General features: G+C 41.0%; 1 protein-coding gene across 4 annotated transcripts in view; it reads left to right on the top strand.

Annotated features, from left to right (window-relative positions):
• Positions 1–18,279, top strand: part of hivep2a (HIVEP zinc finger 2a) — an 80,347-nt gene that overhangs the window by 55,750 nt on the left and 6,318 nt on the right. For 3 of the 4 annotated variants that reach the window (XM_016537503.1, XM_016537502.1, XM_016537501.1), the window contains 5 exons: positions 2,346–2,498; positions 10,665–15,803; positions 16,171–16,322; positions 16,754–16,929; positions 17,176–17,277. In XM_016537503.1, the coding sequence (XP_016392989.1) occupies positions 10,932–15,803; positions 16,171–16,322; positions 16,754–16,929; positions 17,176–17,277 (5,302 nt within the window). In that variant the 5' untranslated portion in view covers positions 2,346–2,498; positions 10,665–10,931. Of the gene's footprint in view, positions 1–2,345; positions 2,499–4,838; positions 4,920–10,664; positions 15,804–16,170; positions 16,323–16,753; positions 16,930–17,175; positions 17,278–18,279 lie in introns of those variants that run through there. The other variant, XM_016537504.1, reaches the window with a different exon arrangement.

The following is an 18,279-nucleotide window of genomic DNA, read 5'->3' as shown; positions in this document are numbered from 1 at the left end:
CGTCTACACCGGACGCGACAGTTATCATGTCGCGCCGCACCGTGCCGCATCAGCTAAAATCTGTCTACACTGGACGCGACAAAGCGACCGTTGAAAATCATTTGAAAGCACGTCATAAATAGAATGCGGCAGCAGTTTACTGTCGGGGATTTGCCGCACCGCATCCAGTGTAAACAGCATCACTGAACATTCAAATAAAGCATTGTTTAAGTGTTTTTTTTTATATTACATAAGATCCATCTGAACAACTAGGACTTCCTCCTGGTTTATCAGGCTGCTCTATTTCATTTTTATGAGGAGTTTGTGTTCTCTCACTGAAGTAAATGGAAATGGATTAGGGTAGAAACAGCTTCATAATAATATATTTCCTGTGTCAGTTCTGTAATCCTATTCACTTTAAGACAAAGAGGCAGAAAATGGTGAGGATGTTGGGAAGGGGGTTGGAATCATATTTATGGCATGACATTATATGGCGCGTTTTCCACCGAAATCATTTTGCTGAAATTACTCAGACCATTGAAACAGAAAATATGCATTCACTTGTCACTCTTTACATTTTAATTCACACACTGTGGAGTGGCACAGAGCATAGTTTATGAGAGCTTTGACAAAATGTGCCACATGTCCTCAAGTACTTTCAAATGATAATTTCCAGGGAAAAAAGTGGAGGCATATAATTACAGGCAGTTATTTATACCCTGTACATGTCCAATTCATCGCCTGTTCATTTAGCCAACAGCCCTATGTTGGGTCTCTATTTTGGATGCTTTTTTTAAGATGAAGCAAGCACTCATCATTGCCCCCATTACAGCACATCTCAGTGGTAAGAATAGTTTCTCTTGTGAGTTCTTGATGACCTGTTGTGGGTGAGATCCTTGGTTGTGGGTGAGCTCCTTGGTAAAGGGGTTTGAGCAAGTAGTCTAAATACTGTAGCAGGACTTTGTTTCCCAAAAGCATCATAAGCCTACATAGAACATTGAATCCATTGGCAGAAACCATTTGTTTACTGAGACCAAAGTCATTTCAGCTACCAAAATATACTGATATGCACATAATATGATACGGTTGATGATTCGTTTTTATTATAAATACATAATAAACATTCCTTATAATGGTATTGTTAAAACGTTTTGAAAGTCTGATGTCTTGATTTGGTGTGCAGCGTGATATATCTGAGCTCTGGTGAAAGGTTTTTTTTTTTTTTGTTGTTGCGGGTGAGAGGAAGTGTTGCCTGTGTTTACCCTGGGTGAGCTCCACTGCAGATTGTGATGCAACCTCACAGAAATGTCTTGTTTTTCTGGGTTAGCTGAACTTGTCTTAGTGCAGCAGAGCAGCATAATGGTGTTTGTAATTTCTCCAGCCCTGGGGCACATTTTAGATTGCGAGGCTGAAGAGCACAGCTTGGCTGCATTCACTCCAAGGCAGGGAGCATGAAAAAAATGTCAAGCATGCTTCTCTAGATGGACTTTTGGAGAGCAGGCCTGAATAGCACTACAAAGGCCAAGCAAATTGTTTAACTAAGAACTAAGACCTTAAGGTTGTGGTCTTTGTCAGAGAGACTTCTTCTGGTATCTTTATTTTCTTATCATAGTATAAATGGATAGATGTGCAGTGCATGCGTATTATACTTGTTTTAAGATAATGGAATATATAAATGTATAGTCATGTTCCATTATTCTGTTTCGGTCCTGGTATCATAAGTGCCTTTTTTATAGCAATATTACAGCAATTTTTTCTTTCTCCATCATAGACTGCTGGCCAAGGTTCAGTCTCGTCCAGGCACAAACAATAGAGCCCTGTGGTCGTCGTTTGGGTTCTTTGCTATTGCCTGTTTTGCCATTTTAGTGTCGGTGTTGTTAAAGGCAACAAATTGAGTCAGACACTTTTCTGTTTATGATAAGACAACCTCGTTCTGGCAGATTACCAATCAGTATAATTATGCCCAGTGTTTGATTATGGTGTATGCGATTTTTGTAATTTATGAATTGGCAAAATTCCAAGAAAAAAATGTAGAGAACAATGTGTAAGATGCACAATACCATCACGCAGATGTCAGATGAAGGAAAGGTTGATGTTTAATCAGTTTTAATCTGTATCGGCATGTTTCATAACATTGCGTATATTATCTCAAAGACAGACACTTCATTGCAATATGGTTTGTGCATAAACACATCAGAGGATTCATATTAAAAGAGCACGACTGCTCCAAAGAGAGTGGAAATATTGTTCTAGCAGATGCTCAGTTCCAGGTTATTTATTCGATATGAAGAGCCTTAAGCTAGTCTGATAGTCTCTAGTTAGTCTCACATTATCATTAAACTTGTTTCCTTTCATTGTCTCTACAGTGGTCTGCATAATCTCAGCACCCTGGCCAGGGGATCTTACTTGTCACCCCACTGCCCAGCCTTCGCCTGCCTAACCTGACTACCATAGAGGAAGCAGCGTGAGGCCTTTACCTTGAGAAACAAGCAGATCCCAGACTTACAGAGAACCTTTGGGTGAGTTCACAATGTCACACCACACTAGAGCAAAAACAGCAGGATGGGGAGTATCTGGGAGGCCATGAAGGACCAAGGTGTTTAATATGGGAAAAGTGAGGTTAGGGAGACGCATGTTCCTCGGGCTGTGCATCTGGCGGGACTGTGTGCTGAGGTTGCATGCCTCACAGATGCAGTAGGAAGCATCGCTGATTATATATGATTTACCACGGCTAATAAAGCTTTTGATTAGCATGGGAGTGGAATCATATAGATGAATCAATATTTAAGAGGGCCTTTAGTAAGTTCAAAGATCACAAAGGATATTTTGGTATTGATTCCAGTTTTTAGTCCTCTACATGTAAGGCTGGAATACACTACATATTTTAAAACAATAGGCATCGTTTTACAGAGAAAAACTGGGCATTGTACACTAAACATCTGAGGATCACACACTACCAGACTTTCAAGTCGTTCCGAACATGAACTCGCACAGAAACATGCGTCTCATTGCTAGGAGATGTACGACAAATGAAAACAATATGTGTTCTAAAACTGACTCAAAATACCAAACGTTATTGATATCCTCTGACCTGATGTAATCATAGTCTGAAGCACAAAAATCATACATGACACAATTTTCTGTGAAATCTTTCAACTTCGACTGCCCAAAAACGGCAGACTGGCTCTGACTTCCAACAGCTAAAGCGTCCAGACTGCAAATAGGGCCAAAAATCTGGGCAAAAGTCATGTAGTGTATTCCAGCCTTTAGGCCCCTACAGCAGAGCAAAGATAGTCCTATGATATGTTTGTGGATGCCACAAATGCCTGTGCTTCAAAGCTTGAGCCGTGAACAGTGACAGGGTTTATTTTCAATGGTGCTCAGAATAGTGGCAGCCAAACGTCCCACTCTTGCATGCTCGCCCACCAGTGCTTAAGCTTTTAACCTCGGACAGTGACTAGAGCCATTTATTTGTTCTACTCTAGGAGGCCAGGGCACACTTGTGGCAGATGTTTCAACTCTTCCACTCGGGATTACAACCTCCAGATGCTCTCCCTCTTGTTTTGCACCTTCTCTTTATAGAATTTTGGCAGTGGAAATCTATACCATTCCACTTGCTTTGGCTAGTCCTGTGCAACACCTTTTTTTGATGCACTTGCATCCAGTATGCTGTGGAAAGTGCCTTCATGTGGCTGAAGGGTTGACATGTGTTAATCTACAAGATCCAAGCTGTGTCCAAACCCCTTTTATGGTAGAGCCAAGCTAAGACCTCCTTTGGAGTTACTCATTTCCCCTTGGGTTCTGTGATTTCAATGTCAACAACTGACCACAGGTTTTACGTTTATACATGGTTCAGTCAACCTCATGAGGTTCTGATGTAGGTGAGAGGAAGTGAAAAAAGCAAGGATATAATTTCAATAAGGCATAATGTTGTAAGTGGGGAACCAGTAAGAAAGACAATTAATCAGTGCCTCCACAGCTGCTTCCTGACATTTCTGCAAAATGTTGTGGAAAATTTAATGAAGGCTAGCTTGTAATGGTTTCAAGCTTACCCGGTGGAAAATATGACAGTCTTTCCATTGACAATTAAGACCAACATGAAGCCCTGTTTTTCACTTTTTTTATTCCTGTCTTTCCTTCCATAGGGCAGTGTTCTGTGTTTAAGCCAAGGCTAAATGGAAACATGTACATTAAAACAGATACAGCTGTGGAGTCTGAAAAACCCTTAGGATTGTTGGCGCTTCACTAAGCAATCTAAGCAATGGCACCTACAGGAAGATTTAGTGTCAAATCGCACGTTCCCTCCCACAGTCTGCAAGGCGGGCATGTTTTTAAACACCGCCTCCAGGAATGCATCATAAATCCATCTAATGACCTATACATGGTGCTGATGATCTTTTCCCTATTTACTTCCATGATGTTTTCCTGCATTGCACCAGTCCACAACTATGCAGCTCTTGTTTTGGGAGCGGGTTATTCACAGAGAATGTTTTTGTCTCTGCCGTTTTCAATTATCGAGCCATCCTGTAATTACGCTGCTCTGCCATATATTGGACTGCTGGTGTACCTCAGAGTCCTGGGTCAGACCTCTATCCCAGACCGGGGTACATTTTTCCTTCTAAGACCCCCTTTTCTCTAGTGGCCGGTCCAGTCACTTATTTGATTGGTAACAGTATCTCGTGCTGGGGGGATAGTGCTTGGGCTTTCAGAGTGGCAGTTAAATTAGACATGACCTCATGTTGAAAGGGATTTATTCTCTCCTTAATAGCTGTTGTGTTTTCTATCAGCAGGCACTGCCTTTTGACCCGACACCCACAGCAGCACTCCGATCGTGGTACTGTCCCAATGCAGACCTCTTCTGTGACAGTGAGAAAGAAGAGAGAACTGCTGCTTGATTGTAATAGGTTTACTCAGGGCTTCCCATCAGAGCCCTGCAAATGGTTGGTGGCTTGTAGAAATAGATATCAGTAGCTTTTTCAATATTAAAAGACATAAACGGTGGACATAATAACTGGGCACTTTCTTAACTGCCGTTACTGTTCGTCAAGATAAATCGCAACATTCCCCAAACTGAGGCAGTGCTAATGTCTTATTTAATGGCAAGGCCCAGTCAAATTTTAGCGCATAGCAATTTGTTGAGAGAGCAGCCGTCTGGACAGAAGATGTTATTTAAATAATCACCATTGATATGATTATAATGACAAGCTAATGGATAATGTGTCCTTTCCGCTGCCGTATCTCAAAACTAATCAGAGCGAGCGAGCGTTTTCTCCCTCTTCTTTATGCTGTGATATTGTCCTTATGAAAGAATTGCCCATCATTTCCATGAATGTGAGTCTGTTGATGCTTGATTTTTCCGGTACATTCACTCTCTCGCTCTCACTGAGTCGCTGGCATCACAGCTGCTAGATAATTACGCATTCGACCAAATGTCTTGAAGGGTTGTATGCACCTCGTTTCCGGCTGCGTGCGAATCACAGCAGCTCTGCCATCCCTCTCGGCCCACACAGGCAGAGAATTGGATGGGCTGGGTTGTGTAACTGAAGCCCCTTTCATAACGCAATTCATCAACACCATAACCCTGCATGGTATTCATGCCTTCTCCTCCCACACAGGAACAGTCACCCACTCTCCTCACCCCATCTCGAGATGGCTGTGGATGCTTCCCACGCATGCTTTCTCTCTCCAGCGCGCACATAAATGCTTAGGCTCTCCTGTACAGTGTTAAAAATACTTCCCATTTGCTTTAATGGCTTTTTCCTCTCCTCCATATAGCTTTGAAAGACTGGTTTATCTGTCTGAACTGCAAGTACAGCTGTCTTTTCATGAACTCCTATCGATCCTCCCATTTCCTCATTTCAGAAGTCTTTGAAGGCATTGTAACTATTGTCGAACAGTGCGTTATGGAAGTCCAGTGTCCTTGGAATGTGATTGCGATATTGCCGATGTGTAGAACTCCCCTCCGCTGACCATCTGGACATGATTTTAGCAGGCCTGTGTCTCTGCACTGACCTCTCACCCGGCTGCATGTGGAGCTGGATGAGTCGTCTGCCCAAGATTCAACTTTGGATTCTTAATGAGGAGTCAGTATGACACTCCAGGGGGCTGACTCACACACATTTTGGGTGATACATCCTCCAGTCCTGCTAACACAGACCAAAATCACACTGTAAAAGTTGCTGGATTAGCAAAAGGTGAATCTTGCGGGGAGCTGAGATAAACTGCTAAGACAAAAATCCTGAGCGAGTGAAGGAAAAGGTGATGTGAGGATAGCATTAGTGGGCCATAACTCAGGATTGTCTCCGAAATTTTCTTTTTTTGATTGAACGGACAGTGCCTTTTTTTCAGGTAGTTATAGTAAGTTCTATAAAAAAACAGCTATTGAGATCCTTCCCGCATGCAGTCGTGGTTGCTTGAATAATTGCTTTGAATAGACATGTGCCAGTTCCTTTAAAACATAAGACTTTATTGTGGTATCTTTACTTCAGTCTATTTTCAGACTGGTTCTAATCTGCTCTGTGCCAGATGATAAAGCCAGTTGGAGTAGTAAAAGTTGCCTCCATCACTAATGAGTTGGGATAGCTGGAACAAGGGCAGTGGAAAATCAACTCAGCAACCTCTCCTCCTTTGCAAGAGTAGTGGTATTTGTGCACACTTGAAATTCCCCTATGGCAGTAAAGTTCTTCTTGAGACAACCAAGCAAGGTGTAAGCAAAATTTAGACGCATGACGGCACGGCAAATACAAATAAGGTGCAAAATAAAGTTTGTGGGATTGACTATGATTGTTTTAGCGGTAGGAATTTGTCACTATAACCTCTATAACCACTGAATTGAAACAATTAGCACCCTGTTGAATTATTCAGTGTCTGTCCTACAAGGGACAAAAAATTGTGCCACTTGGACTCAGGGAAATGAGATCTGGCTTGTGTACCTCCCCAGCATCATGGCTGTGATGTCATGAGGGAGTAGACAAAAGGTGGAACCCAATCTCTAGAACATACCGCCCAGTGTGCCCAGGTGCACCTCAGTGAGCTACGTGATCTAGTAACACTGTCTGCCTCCAAAGAGTCCATTAGCTTAAGTATGCAAACTGCAGTCACATACATGTCAACTAATTATTTCTGAGTCATTTACACTACTGAAGTTCCAGATCTTTGTGCTTGAACCAACAGATCACACCATAAGCTGCTTTGGACTGCAAAACCATCTCTTAAAAAGGGGGGAGCGGTAAATGGACAAGCTTGACTGAATTACCCTAGTTGTTTATTGCTATAACCCTGTAACTTTGGCAGGAGTCAAACAGCCAGGCAGCTGATAATCACAGTGCTAAAGAGCATGACTCAGAATATTTCAAGAACATACTTTGGCAAAAAATAACTTTTTTCCTGGTCTGCTTCTATTTTATTCTTTATTTAGTTGTTCATTTATATATTTAGGCCTATTTGTTTGCGGTCTTGCAGTGTCCTGTGGTGAACTTTGGAGAGATTAGGCATTTCCACTGCATAATGGCTTTAAATGTGATAGCACTTTAAAAAGACAGGGAGTCTCCCTTCAAGTGAAAAGGATATCCAACTGGCTTAGAATGTGACATAATGCTTCTCCAAATCCTTTTAGGACTGCTGCACCGTGCAGCATTCATTGACAAACAGACTTTGAGAAGACTGCTGTTAATCCTCTCACTGGAATCTGACAGCAGAACTGTAAAATGCATAATCCTTGCGTTTGATTAGGTGGTGTATTTTTATTCATGAGCAAGCGTCCTCATAAAAGTTTTTATGTTCTTTATTATACCGGTATTGTGCATCCAGCATGGAGGCCTTGCTGTGGCCCCAGGCTAAGAACCTCCTACACTTTGTATGGTGAAATGGGGCAGGAAGATGAGTGGGACAGCAGACAGCAGTATAGTGATCTCAGCCAAGCAAGGATCACAATAATCTTTGGGCATAAACAAGTTTCATAACCATCTAGCATGGGGTGGTTAAAAAATATTCTCAAAAATATTTAAAAAATAGTATCGAGCTATGTGTGTAGAACAGTACATACTGTAGATTCACTTTGTAACAGTGGCAGAGAGCACAGGGATTTCATGTCATATAAGATTCTTGTAACCTCTTTTGGTTTATGTCATTCTATTCCGAATTCTGATGGATTTGCTGTGAATGGAGGTACTGCTCTTATCCTCTTGACAGTGTGTGTCCCACACATGCGCTCTCAAGCACATCCATTTGCCTCTTAAAAATGTGATTCAAAGTATTTTTAACCTCCCTTAGAAACATAGATTATGCAATTCATTCAGTAGATGCAGTATCTCGCAACCCAAAAACCCATCATGTCATGAAAGGCAAGAAAAAAGCAGGCGCAAGCATGAGCAATAGGGCTGGATGGAATGATGAGATGTACTGTATCACAGCAACAGTACAAAGTGTCTATCGTTTAGGGGTGGGAATCTTTAGTCACCTCACGATCCGATCCGATTCCGATTCTGGGAGTCACGATCCGATTCCAGAACGATTCTTGATCTACTTTTTCACCCCTTATTAATTAATTAGTTTACCGACTCAAGAATCCTAAAATCCTTACATTTACATATCCAAGTAGCAAATAATAAAGAGGAGCATAGAAACATATTACAAACAACAAACAAAGAGTGCTTCCAGTATTTAAGATTATCTGAACGTTGTCCATTCAAGAACTGAGTGATTTTTCTTCATCTTTACTGTTATTTTTTACTATGACATCAAAGACAGCGGGAGATCCATTAAGCTGCATTCACCCATGGATCTCTTTTGAAATATAAGAAGTAATGTGGTTTGTCCTGTCCGTTTAATCCCTTAAAACATAACTGGCTGTGTTTACATAAATTTTGCGTCATAAAACCATTTTGAGACGCAAGTGCATTAAACCACTTACACGGAGTCGCGCATCATATCGATATCTAAAATTTTTGAACGATACCCAGTCCTAGACATAACTGGCTGTGTTTACATTAATTTTGCGTCATAAAACCATTTTGAGACGCAAGTGCATTAAACCACTTACACGGAGTCGCGCACAGCCGCATGCGTGAGCAGTCTTCACCAACAAAGCGCGCGTCAGTATTTGAAATTGAAAGCAGCCTTCTGTTAGTGAGGTTCATATTTTAAATATATAAGTCCGCTGCATTCCAAACTACATAAATGATGACTTCGTAGAGCATTTGTAAGGAAAATACCGACGGGCGAGACCGCACACTTACCGAATACGGGTGTTTCTAAAACAAATTCAGCGTTATCGCGCATCTGGTTAAAAGCTAAGCTAAGAAACGTTGGAGAGAGAATCGCGATGCATCAATGGATAGATTTTTTCTCCCTCTCCTACTATCATTACAGATTTCGCTATATTGTTGTTGCAGAAGGTATAAAGATCCACACAGCGCAGTACTACTTACATTTATCAACATGTGAGGGTGGTAAAGAAAAATGCATGAATGAGAAAAGTTCTTTGGAGAAAATTGATCAATATATTGTCAATATGTTGGATCCGTGCAGTAGGTCTAAACGTGACAGTGCTTATAATACCTGCTGCAGTCTATGACATGTTATTCAAACAACAAAAGAAAAATCTACATCTTTATAGTAGTATCAGGGGTATCTTGAAAATACACTGTGGTCCTTTTATAGAAATCTTTCTGTGTCATTGCATTCTAAAAGCCTTACTAATTTACAGAATTGGGCAGAAAGTTTGTTATGCATGTTGCTATAGGAAACATTGCCTGACAATGCTGCTGTACATTTAAAATGGCTGCTTTAGTGCAACAGCAACTGGGAAGTTCAACTCATAGTTTGTCTTGGTTGGTGAACACATACTTTACTGTGTCAGGCAAGGAAGAATTATGAAAACAAAATGAACCAAAAGTTAATGTTTCAAGTGCTATAAATACCAGTGGTTTTTCTGCCCTGCTATTTTTAGTGCTCACATCGCCTTCTAGACACCAGCGTCACAGTTTCCTCACTCATACTCAGGCAGTGCTGTTTGTTGCAATCAGAACGAGCCTGAGATTAAGATATACATCACACAGAGAAAGTGTTCAGTACCTTCCCTTTACAAACACATTCATGTTCTATTTATTGCTTTGAGTACATACTGTACCTTAAAGCTGTATTTTGGTCTGCTCCCACCTTTGTCTTTAAGTGTAAAAGCATAGAAAAACCCAAAACTCTTAAGGAAGAAAATGCTTAGAGTTTGCCCTTTAAACACCCACACACACTACGTCGAATGTCATTTGCATTCCTTGGGCTATTTTTATATGTTTGTGTCTCTTTAGGAAATGAGTGGGCAAGGTTGTTAATGATGACTCATGAGCAGAGGGAGGTGGTAGCTCCTCTGCATCGGTTCATTGAAAACTCTTGACACACTTGCTAGCCGAGAAGTACACAGCTGTGCAGCTGCCTTGATATCAAACTGAAAGAAATAAAACAAGAAAGCAAGCTGTAATTGAAGTATGATGAGCAACAGAGTCACATGATACACTGCCATACTGTTTTGTTTAGACAGCTGAGTATTTTTGCCAGCTTTTTTAGACATCAGCCTTTAAAATCTTAAGGTAGTTATGTTACATATGTAGTATTTTCTTTAATACATGTAGAACAATCATCCTTGTCTAAAAACAATGTTTAAATGTTATTTTATTTATTCTCTCTTATAGATACTGAAACAGAGGACATTAAACAGAAGAGGAACAAGCCTGGATGAAACAAAAAGTAAATGGACTGTTGAAATGAGTGATGGAAAGATACTGGCCTGATTGGCAAAGAGGGACATCATTTACATTTTAAAGTGGAGCAACACTTGAACTATGGAAGTAGAAGGACCTTTTATTTAGGAGTCACTTAAGTAACTCATCTGGCATGACAGCTTGCATGAATGAAATCTAGCAAACATCTTAAGAAACCCCATTGAAGTACTAAGAAAAATGGAGACACATGAACCTGCTGTTGGCCAAAAATGCACCAAGGAGCAACGGGAAAAGAACCCCTTACAAAGAAAATGGGTCTCTGAGCCCTCTGCTGGAACGAAAAGAAGTACCTTCGGAGATCCAGATGTTAAAAGACACATGTATCGTGAGCAAAGTCTTACAAGTGGGACAAGCCTTGCTAGCTCCACTCAAAAGTTTAGCTCTGGAAAGCTGATGTCATCTGCAGTGACACACTCATCACAAGAAAACCAGTTTCAACAGGTCTTCCCTCTGCCTTACTCCTACCAGTTGCCACATTCATACCCGCAGGAGCCTTTCCTTTGTGGTACAAAGCCACAACCTGTGTTAGAGGCCCATGCCTGGTCTTTCTCTGGTCAAATGCAATCTCTGCCACCAGATGATATGTTTCCTGTGCACTCCCGCTCTCATGGAGTATTTCCCCGTCAGAAGTCTCCAGCTGGTTTTGGCCAGTTTTCCCAATCTGGACCCGAGCAGCCTGATGAAAGTCATAAGAAGGAACAAAAACCCAAGAAGCCAGGAAAGTACATATGTCACTACTGTGGCAGGGCATGTGCTAAACCCAGTGTGCTTAAAAAACACATCCGTTCCCACACAGGGGAGCGTCCTTATCCCTGTGTTCCATGTGGTTTCTCATTCAAAACCAAGAGCAATTTGTATAAACATAGAAAATCTCATGCTCATGCTATCAAAGCAGGACTTGTTCCATTCTCCGAGTTAGCAACTCGAACAGACATAGATCAAGCATCTTCAGTTGGGGAAGCAGAGGCACATTCTGATGGTGAACAAAGCACTGACACTGATGAAGAAACTGCAGAAGGTGCAATGTTCCCTGAAAAATGTAGCCCACAGATATCATTTGAGTCTGACAAGAGCCCAATGGAAAGGGGACCAGCATACGCAGATCCAGCAGAGGAACTGTCCGTGGCATCTATGAAAGTGCCTATCTTAATTGTTCCAAAACAAGGGGTACCATCACCTGCCACAGAGTGTCCCCAGTTTACAGACATTAAAGGTTCAGTTATTGGTGGACAGATGGGCAGAGGAGATGAGTCTCATACAGTCAAACAGAGACTTGCCTTAAGACTCACTGAGAAAAAGGACCAGGATTCAGAGCAGTCTCAAAATCTCTTGAGCCCCCACAGCAAAGGTAGCACTGATTCTGGTTACTTTTCTCGCTCAGAGAGTGCCGAACAGCAGATCAGTCCACCCAACACCAATGCAAAGACATATGAAGAGATAATGTTTGGAAGAACTTGGTACCACAGAACCAACTCCAGATCTAGACAATCAGTTACAGTTGGGATGGTAGCTATTGCTAGTCAAGACACTAATATCAACAAGTCTAGTGCCATGCAGGAGTTGGCCATGGGAAATATATCAGAGGGTCATGTATTTTATCAAAGTGATTGTGCAGAATCACAGTTAATTGCTGGATGTGACCCAAAGCATTATCATGCTGGCTCTTGCCAAACTAGCACAGGTCTTCTGGAAGCACCCTCTGATTCAGGGCCACTTATTAGAAGCAACTCAATGCCAACATCTTCTCCAACCAACCTCAATGTCCCACCAAGTCTAAGAGGGAGTCACTCATTTGATGAGATGATGACCCAAGATGACGTCTTTTACGGAGGAGCTGCGGGTCTTAAAAGGTTAAGGAGGCAGGCTGCCTTTGAACACTCTGCCCAAGAAGGTCATGGAGAATCGGAAAACTACGGGAAAATCACAGGTCTGAACTCAAGTTTGAAGATGGGAGAGAGGGGGCCTTCGATGCCAGAATTTAAAGGCTCTGGGTCAGAGATGGCTTGCCCAGAAGTACGCACAGCATACACTTCATATGGTACAAAGGGGGGAATGACAGAGTTTACAACAAGAAAAAGACGCATGAAAAAGAGTGTGGGTGAAGAAGAAGATTGCCTTGGACAAGATGATAGTAGTCGAAGCGGCTCTACTGAAATGACAGGGGATTATGACCTAAGACAAGGAAGTCAAGATTCTGCCAAGGCTGCTCCTACTAGCAAGGGTTCTATGGGTAGAGCACACAGCCCATCAGACAGTTTTGACAGAGGCTTATGTATGACTCCAGAGGACATTGTACTTGTTCAAGATTCAGACACGAAGACTGCTGGTAATGTAATATCTGTCATTCAACATACCAATTCGCTGAGCAGGCCAAACTCATTTGAGAAGACTGAATCAATTGAACATCCATTTTATCAGCCAGATAAGCATGCTGGACATCTTTCTGAGCAATCAGACTCAGAAAACATTGATGATGTGCAGAGCCCTGATTCTCATCATAGATCAGAAAGCATGGAACATCAGCAGCAGGGTGACAATGAACATGGATCTTTCTCTTCTAACCCACTGTATCATATGCCCCACAAACTTGTACGACAACCCAACATTCAAGTGCCTGAAATACGAGTTACAGAAGAGCCTGACAAACCAGAAAAAGAACCTGAAGTACCAGTGAAAGAACCAGAGAAACATGTTGAGGAATTTCAGTGGCCACAAAGGAGTGAAACATTGTCCCAGCTTCCTGCAGAGAAGCTGCCCCCAAAGAAGAAACGTCTGCGTCTTGCAGATATGGAGCACTCTTCTGGGGAGTCAAGCTTTGAGTCCACTTGTACTAGCCTTTCAAGAAGCCCTAGTCAAGAAAGCAACTTATCACATAGCTCAAGTTTTTCAATGTCATTTGACAGAGAGGAAAACATCAAATCTGTATCCCCAACTAAACAAGATGACTTTGCTAAACAGTCTGAGTTCTTAACTGTTCCAGGCAGTGGCCATTCTTTGTCTATACCAGGCCATCATCAAAGAGAGATGCGACGCTCATCATCAGAGCAGGCCCCCTGTGCTCTACCCACTGAAGTACCAGAAATACGTAGTAAGTCGTTTGATTATGGAAGTCTTTCAACCGGTTCAAGACAAGGAGAAGTTTATGCAAGTGCTTCAGCTATGAAGGAGCGTAGACGAGGTTACCTTGTTAGACAGGCATCTCTCAGTGTCTATCCTGAAGTAGTGGTTCAAGAGCCAATATCAGAGTTGAATATCAAACAAGAGCATTCTGACCATGTTTCTCAAGCTGCTTTAACTGGTACATCCTATTGTGTAACTAGTGACTTGGCAAGACCCAGAAGAGGTACACAATCAGTTCTTGGATCACATCACTTGCTGCAGCAAAGCATCAGTGAGGACAGTCTATCTGAGGATCATTTCCAGAATGCTCCTCGTTTGCCTGCACAGCTTTCATCAGATAGTGAGCATTCAGTGCATGAGCATATGACCCAGGATATAATTCAGCACTCTTCACTTCAGAGCAACCTGCCATCCTCACCTTTCTTGCCATTTCAACCAATGCTCTGGCATCCTGAATCAACACAAAGAAACAAGCAGCACCTGGCATTCCAGGCACAACAATTACAGAAACTACATATCAAACAGCCAAATCTACAGCCCATGCTACAAAAACCATACCAACCTCCTCATCAAATTCAGGTGCAAACAGACTCAAAAACCGATGGGACAAGTCACAACTATCCATATCCTTCAAGAGCCTCCCCACAGCAACTTGGGGTCTTGTCATCTAAAGTGCTGACTACAAGCTTCTTACAACAAGTTCAGCCTATCTTTGCTACTCAAAATGTAGGTTCACAATCATCACTCCCTGGAATGTTGGTACCAGTCAGAATCCAAACAAATGTGCCATCTTATAGTAGTGTTATGTATACAAGTGTTTCACAAATCCTTGTCACTCATTCTCAGAGCACACCTTCTATCAGAGTTTTAGGCACAGACAATGTGTCCACTGTTTCACTAACAGGCACTGCATCAAAGCACCACGTAGGCATCAATTTATCCAAAATATTAGGACATTCAGAAGGGTCCTTAAATATTCCAATATGGAAAGTACCTGAATATTTACCTGGGAGCCTTAATACAGGAATTCCTTTGTCTTTGACATCAGGAACTATCTCTACTACAGATGCTTCCTCTAGTATTGGGGGGAGTAAGAGAATGTTGTCACCAGCCAGCAGTCTTGAGCTTTTTATTGAAACCAAACAACAGAAACGGGTCAAGGAAGAAAAGATGTATGGCCAGATAGTAAAAGAGCTTAGTGCAGTTGAGCTAAGCAATTCCAGTGCACCGAAAGATAAACCCCCCAAACCTGAATGTTCAAAGAGAGATGACTCCATAGATGAACAAGAGAGGATGTCCTCGTCTCCACCCACTGATTTCCTGTCATCTAAATTCCTTGGGTACCCATCTGCACCTCGTTTTCCTGATGTGCCACCAAAAGACAACTTCATTCCACCCTTGCAAATTATTACAAACGTGGCTAGCAGAGCAGATTCCCCAGAAGAGCTTGATGTAGATGAGTCTACCCCAGAGGCAAGCTCAAGCCCACAATTAGTGATCTCCTCAAGTGATACTCAAGAAGAATCTAAGCAGAACATGGGTAACAAGTTCCCAGTAAACATGCTGGTGCAGCTAGCTGCCAATCAGGGTGGTGGAGTTGTTGGTAGCACTCTCCTGCTCACTGACCTGGCAGATGTCCATCAGTTTTTTCAATTCCCAAGTCTTCGTACACCAACCAGTGTCAGCTGGTGCTTCCTAAATTATACCAAGCCAAATTACGCACACACGACTCCCCTAACCTCTGTGTATGGTTCTTGGTGCGTCAGCTCTTACAACCCAAACCCACTCAACCTCAGCACCAAGGCCACCTTGGCACTTCTTCGGTCAAAACAGAGGAAGAACACAGAAATGTATACAATGGCTGCTATGTATCAACCTGGCACTGGAAAACTTGTTTCATCCCTCCGTTGGAAAAAGAAGTTTGCGCAGGTAGTCCCGATTTCTCCTAAAAACACACACAAATTAAAAAAAGAGATTTCATTTAATTTAAATCTTAATTTAATTTAATTTAAAAGAAAAACATTTACTCATAATATATATTTAATTCCATTGATTTTTGTAAATAAATATTAATTTCAGAACATTGCAGATTTTAATAGTAATTTATATAGACAGATAATATAAATTAGCGAAATATGCACAAGTTGAAACATAAATTGCCTTTGCTCATTTTTAAATGATCAAGATGATTAAAAATGAATTACAAGAAAATGCACAGACCAACTTATGTTGCTTATGTTTTATGCTTACAGTTTTAGGGTTCATTATTCAATCTCTTCTCTGTTTACATTTCCAGTTGAAGCCAGAGATCATACAGTTGGATGTTGGAAAGTTTGGGAAGAAAATGAAGGGAATCAGCCTAAGAGACAGGGGGAAAGAAGACCACGGAGAGAAAGAAGCTTCTTCAAAGCAGGCTGAACCCACTCGCATCAAAATCTTTGAAGGAGGGTATGTGAAGATGTGTGTTTATTTTCCAACACATAACTTAGTATTCTTTGTACAAGATGGGACTTCCTCTTTTCTAAAATGCAATTAAAAGTTTACTGCTGCTAGGAAACAAATATTAGGAGCTGATGAATCAAACTTCAACTATCTATCAACATACAATTTCATTCATGGTGCCTAAATCTGTTGAACACAAGTACCTGGAATGTATACAACTACATGGTATGGTATCTCATTGGGTGCTCCATATAATATTATCCTGTGCAGGGAAAAAACTTAAATTGATACAGCTGTGAAAATGTTTTCGTTTCAAACTAAACTAAATATATAATGTGAGATTTTTGATGTATGTGATATCATTCCACATCAGCATTAACCAATATATTTCATATCTTCCAGTAATGTTAATAACCCTTGCCTTGTTTATATTTCAGGTACAAATCCAATGAAGACTATGTTTATGTGCGTGGCCGAGGCCGGGGAAAGTACATCTGTGAGGAGTGTGGGATCCGCTGTAAAAAGCCAAGCATGCTGAAGAAACATATTCGCACACACACAGATGTCAGGCCATATGTCTGCAAGTTCTGCAACTTTGCTTTTAAAACAAAAGGTGGGTTTTCTCATACATTTCCAATAACCAATACATGCAAAAGCACACATAACATTAAAAACAACATTCTACAATTTGATGAAAAAACATGATTTTTGTACTTTTTGTAGACTTATAAAACATTTGTTTGTACCACACTGAACAACAGATGATCTCTGTACTATTTAATCAGAATAAATTGCAGGTTAGACATTATTTTGGGCATGCCAATGCAAGTAATTCAGACACTTTAAAATCTGTTTTCAGGAAACCTTACGAAACACATGAAGTCAAAAGCTCACATCAAAAAGTGCTTAGAGCTTGGAGTGTCAGTGACATCGGTGGATGAGACGGAAGCAGAAGAACCAGGTCAGTGTTCATTTTGACAGGCATTTTTGATTTAGTCTTAGTCTTTATCTTGAGATGAAAATGCTTAATAGTCTTAGTCACATTTTAGTCATTTGAGTCTTTCATTGTTTTAGTCTAGTTTTAGTCAACGAAAAATCATTGCATTTTTGTCAACTTTTAGTCATTACTTTTAGTCATTATTTTAGTCAAACTGCAGTTACCAACATTTATTTTGGTAGCTATTTTATATGTAGTCTTCAAACAAAAATAATCATTAATTCTTCTCTCTTTAGACCAAATCAAGCTAGCTTATGAGAATCAAGGATTGAATTTGGAAAAACTTTTGACAAGACAATTTTCATTTTTGGGTGAACTATCCCTTTAACAGTAGTGAAAAGGGAGCAACTTATAAAAATTATAGTTGTTCATGTATAATATATATAATTTATAATTTTTGAGAAAGAAGCAGAATAAGACAATAAGACAAATTTTTAAACAGATACAGTAGGTTTACTTAATATATTTAACATCTTTTGTTGGTTAACATGGATACGGCTAGGTACTTAATTAGGAATGCTGTCTCTTTAAGACGAAAGGCATGCATGTAATACTGACACACGTTCAGTTTTCACCCACCTGTTTACGTTCACTTAATCCATAACCGAATGTATTTAAGTGAGATACTCTACACGATAGACATTTGGACTGCTGTGTGTGTATTTGGGTCTTTTTTTACAGTCTATGATTTGAGTACTGAGAACTGATCACGCGCTGTATATAAGAACTGAAGAAGTGGAGCGTGCGCGAGAGAGAGCACTTCTATCAGCGCGATTCCACCTATACCGCCTTTACTAACTTTAAGTTAATCGACAACGAACTGTGACTCCCGGGAAAAACGGGACGTCTGGTCACCTTATCCCTACCCCTTCGGGTGCTGAGGCCATTGTTTCAGATCGCTAGTTCGCATTTTGGTAGCCTATCCATCCACTGCGGCTGCCATACTGAGACTAGATATGCAAACGC

Source organism: Sinocyclocheilus rhinocerous, unplaced genomic scaffold (genome assembly GCF_001515625.1).
Source record: "Sinocyclocheilus rhinocerous isolate Xijiao unplaced genomic scaffold, SAMN03320098_v1.1 scaffold185, whole genome shotgun sequence".
NCBI lineage: Eukaryota > Metazoa > Chordata > Actinopteri > Cypriniformes > Cyprinidae > Sinocyclocheilus > Sinocyclocheilus rhinocerous.
This window is presented reverse-complemented; position numbering and strand designations above follow the sequence as displayed.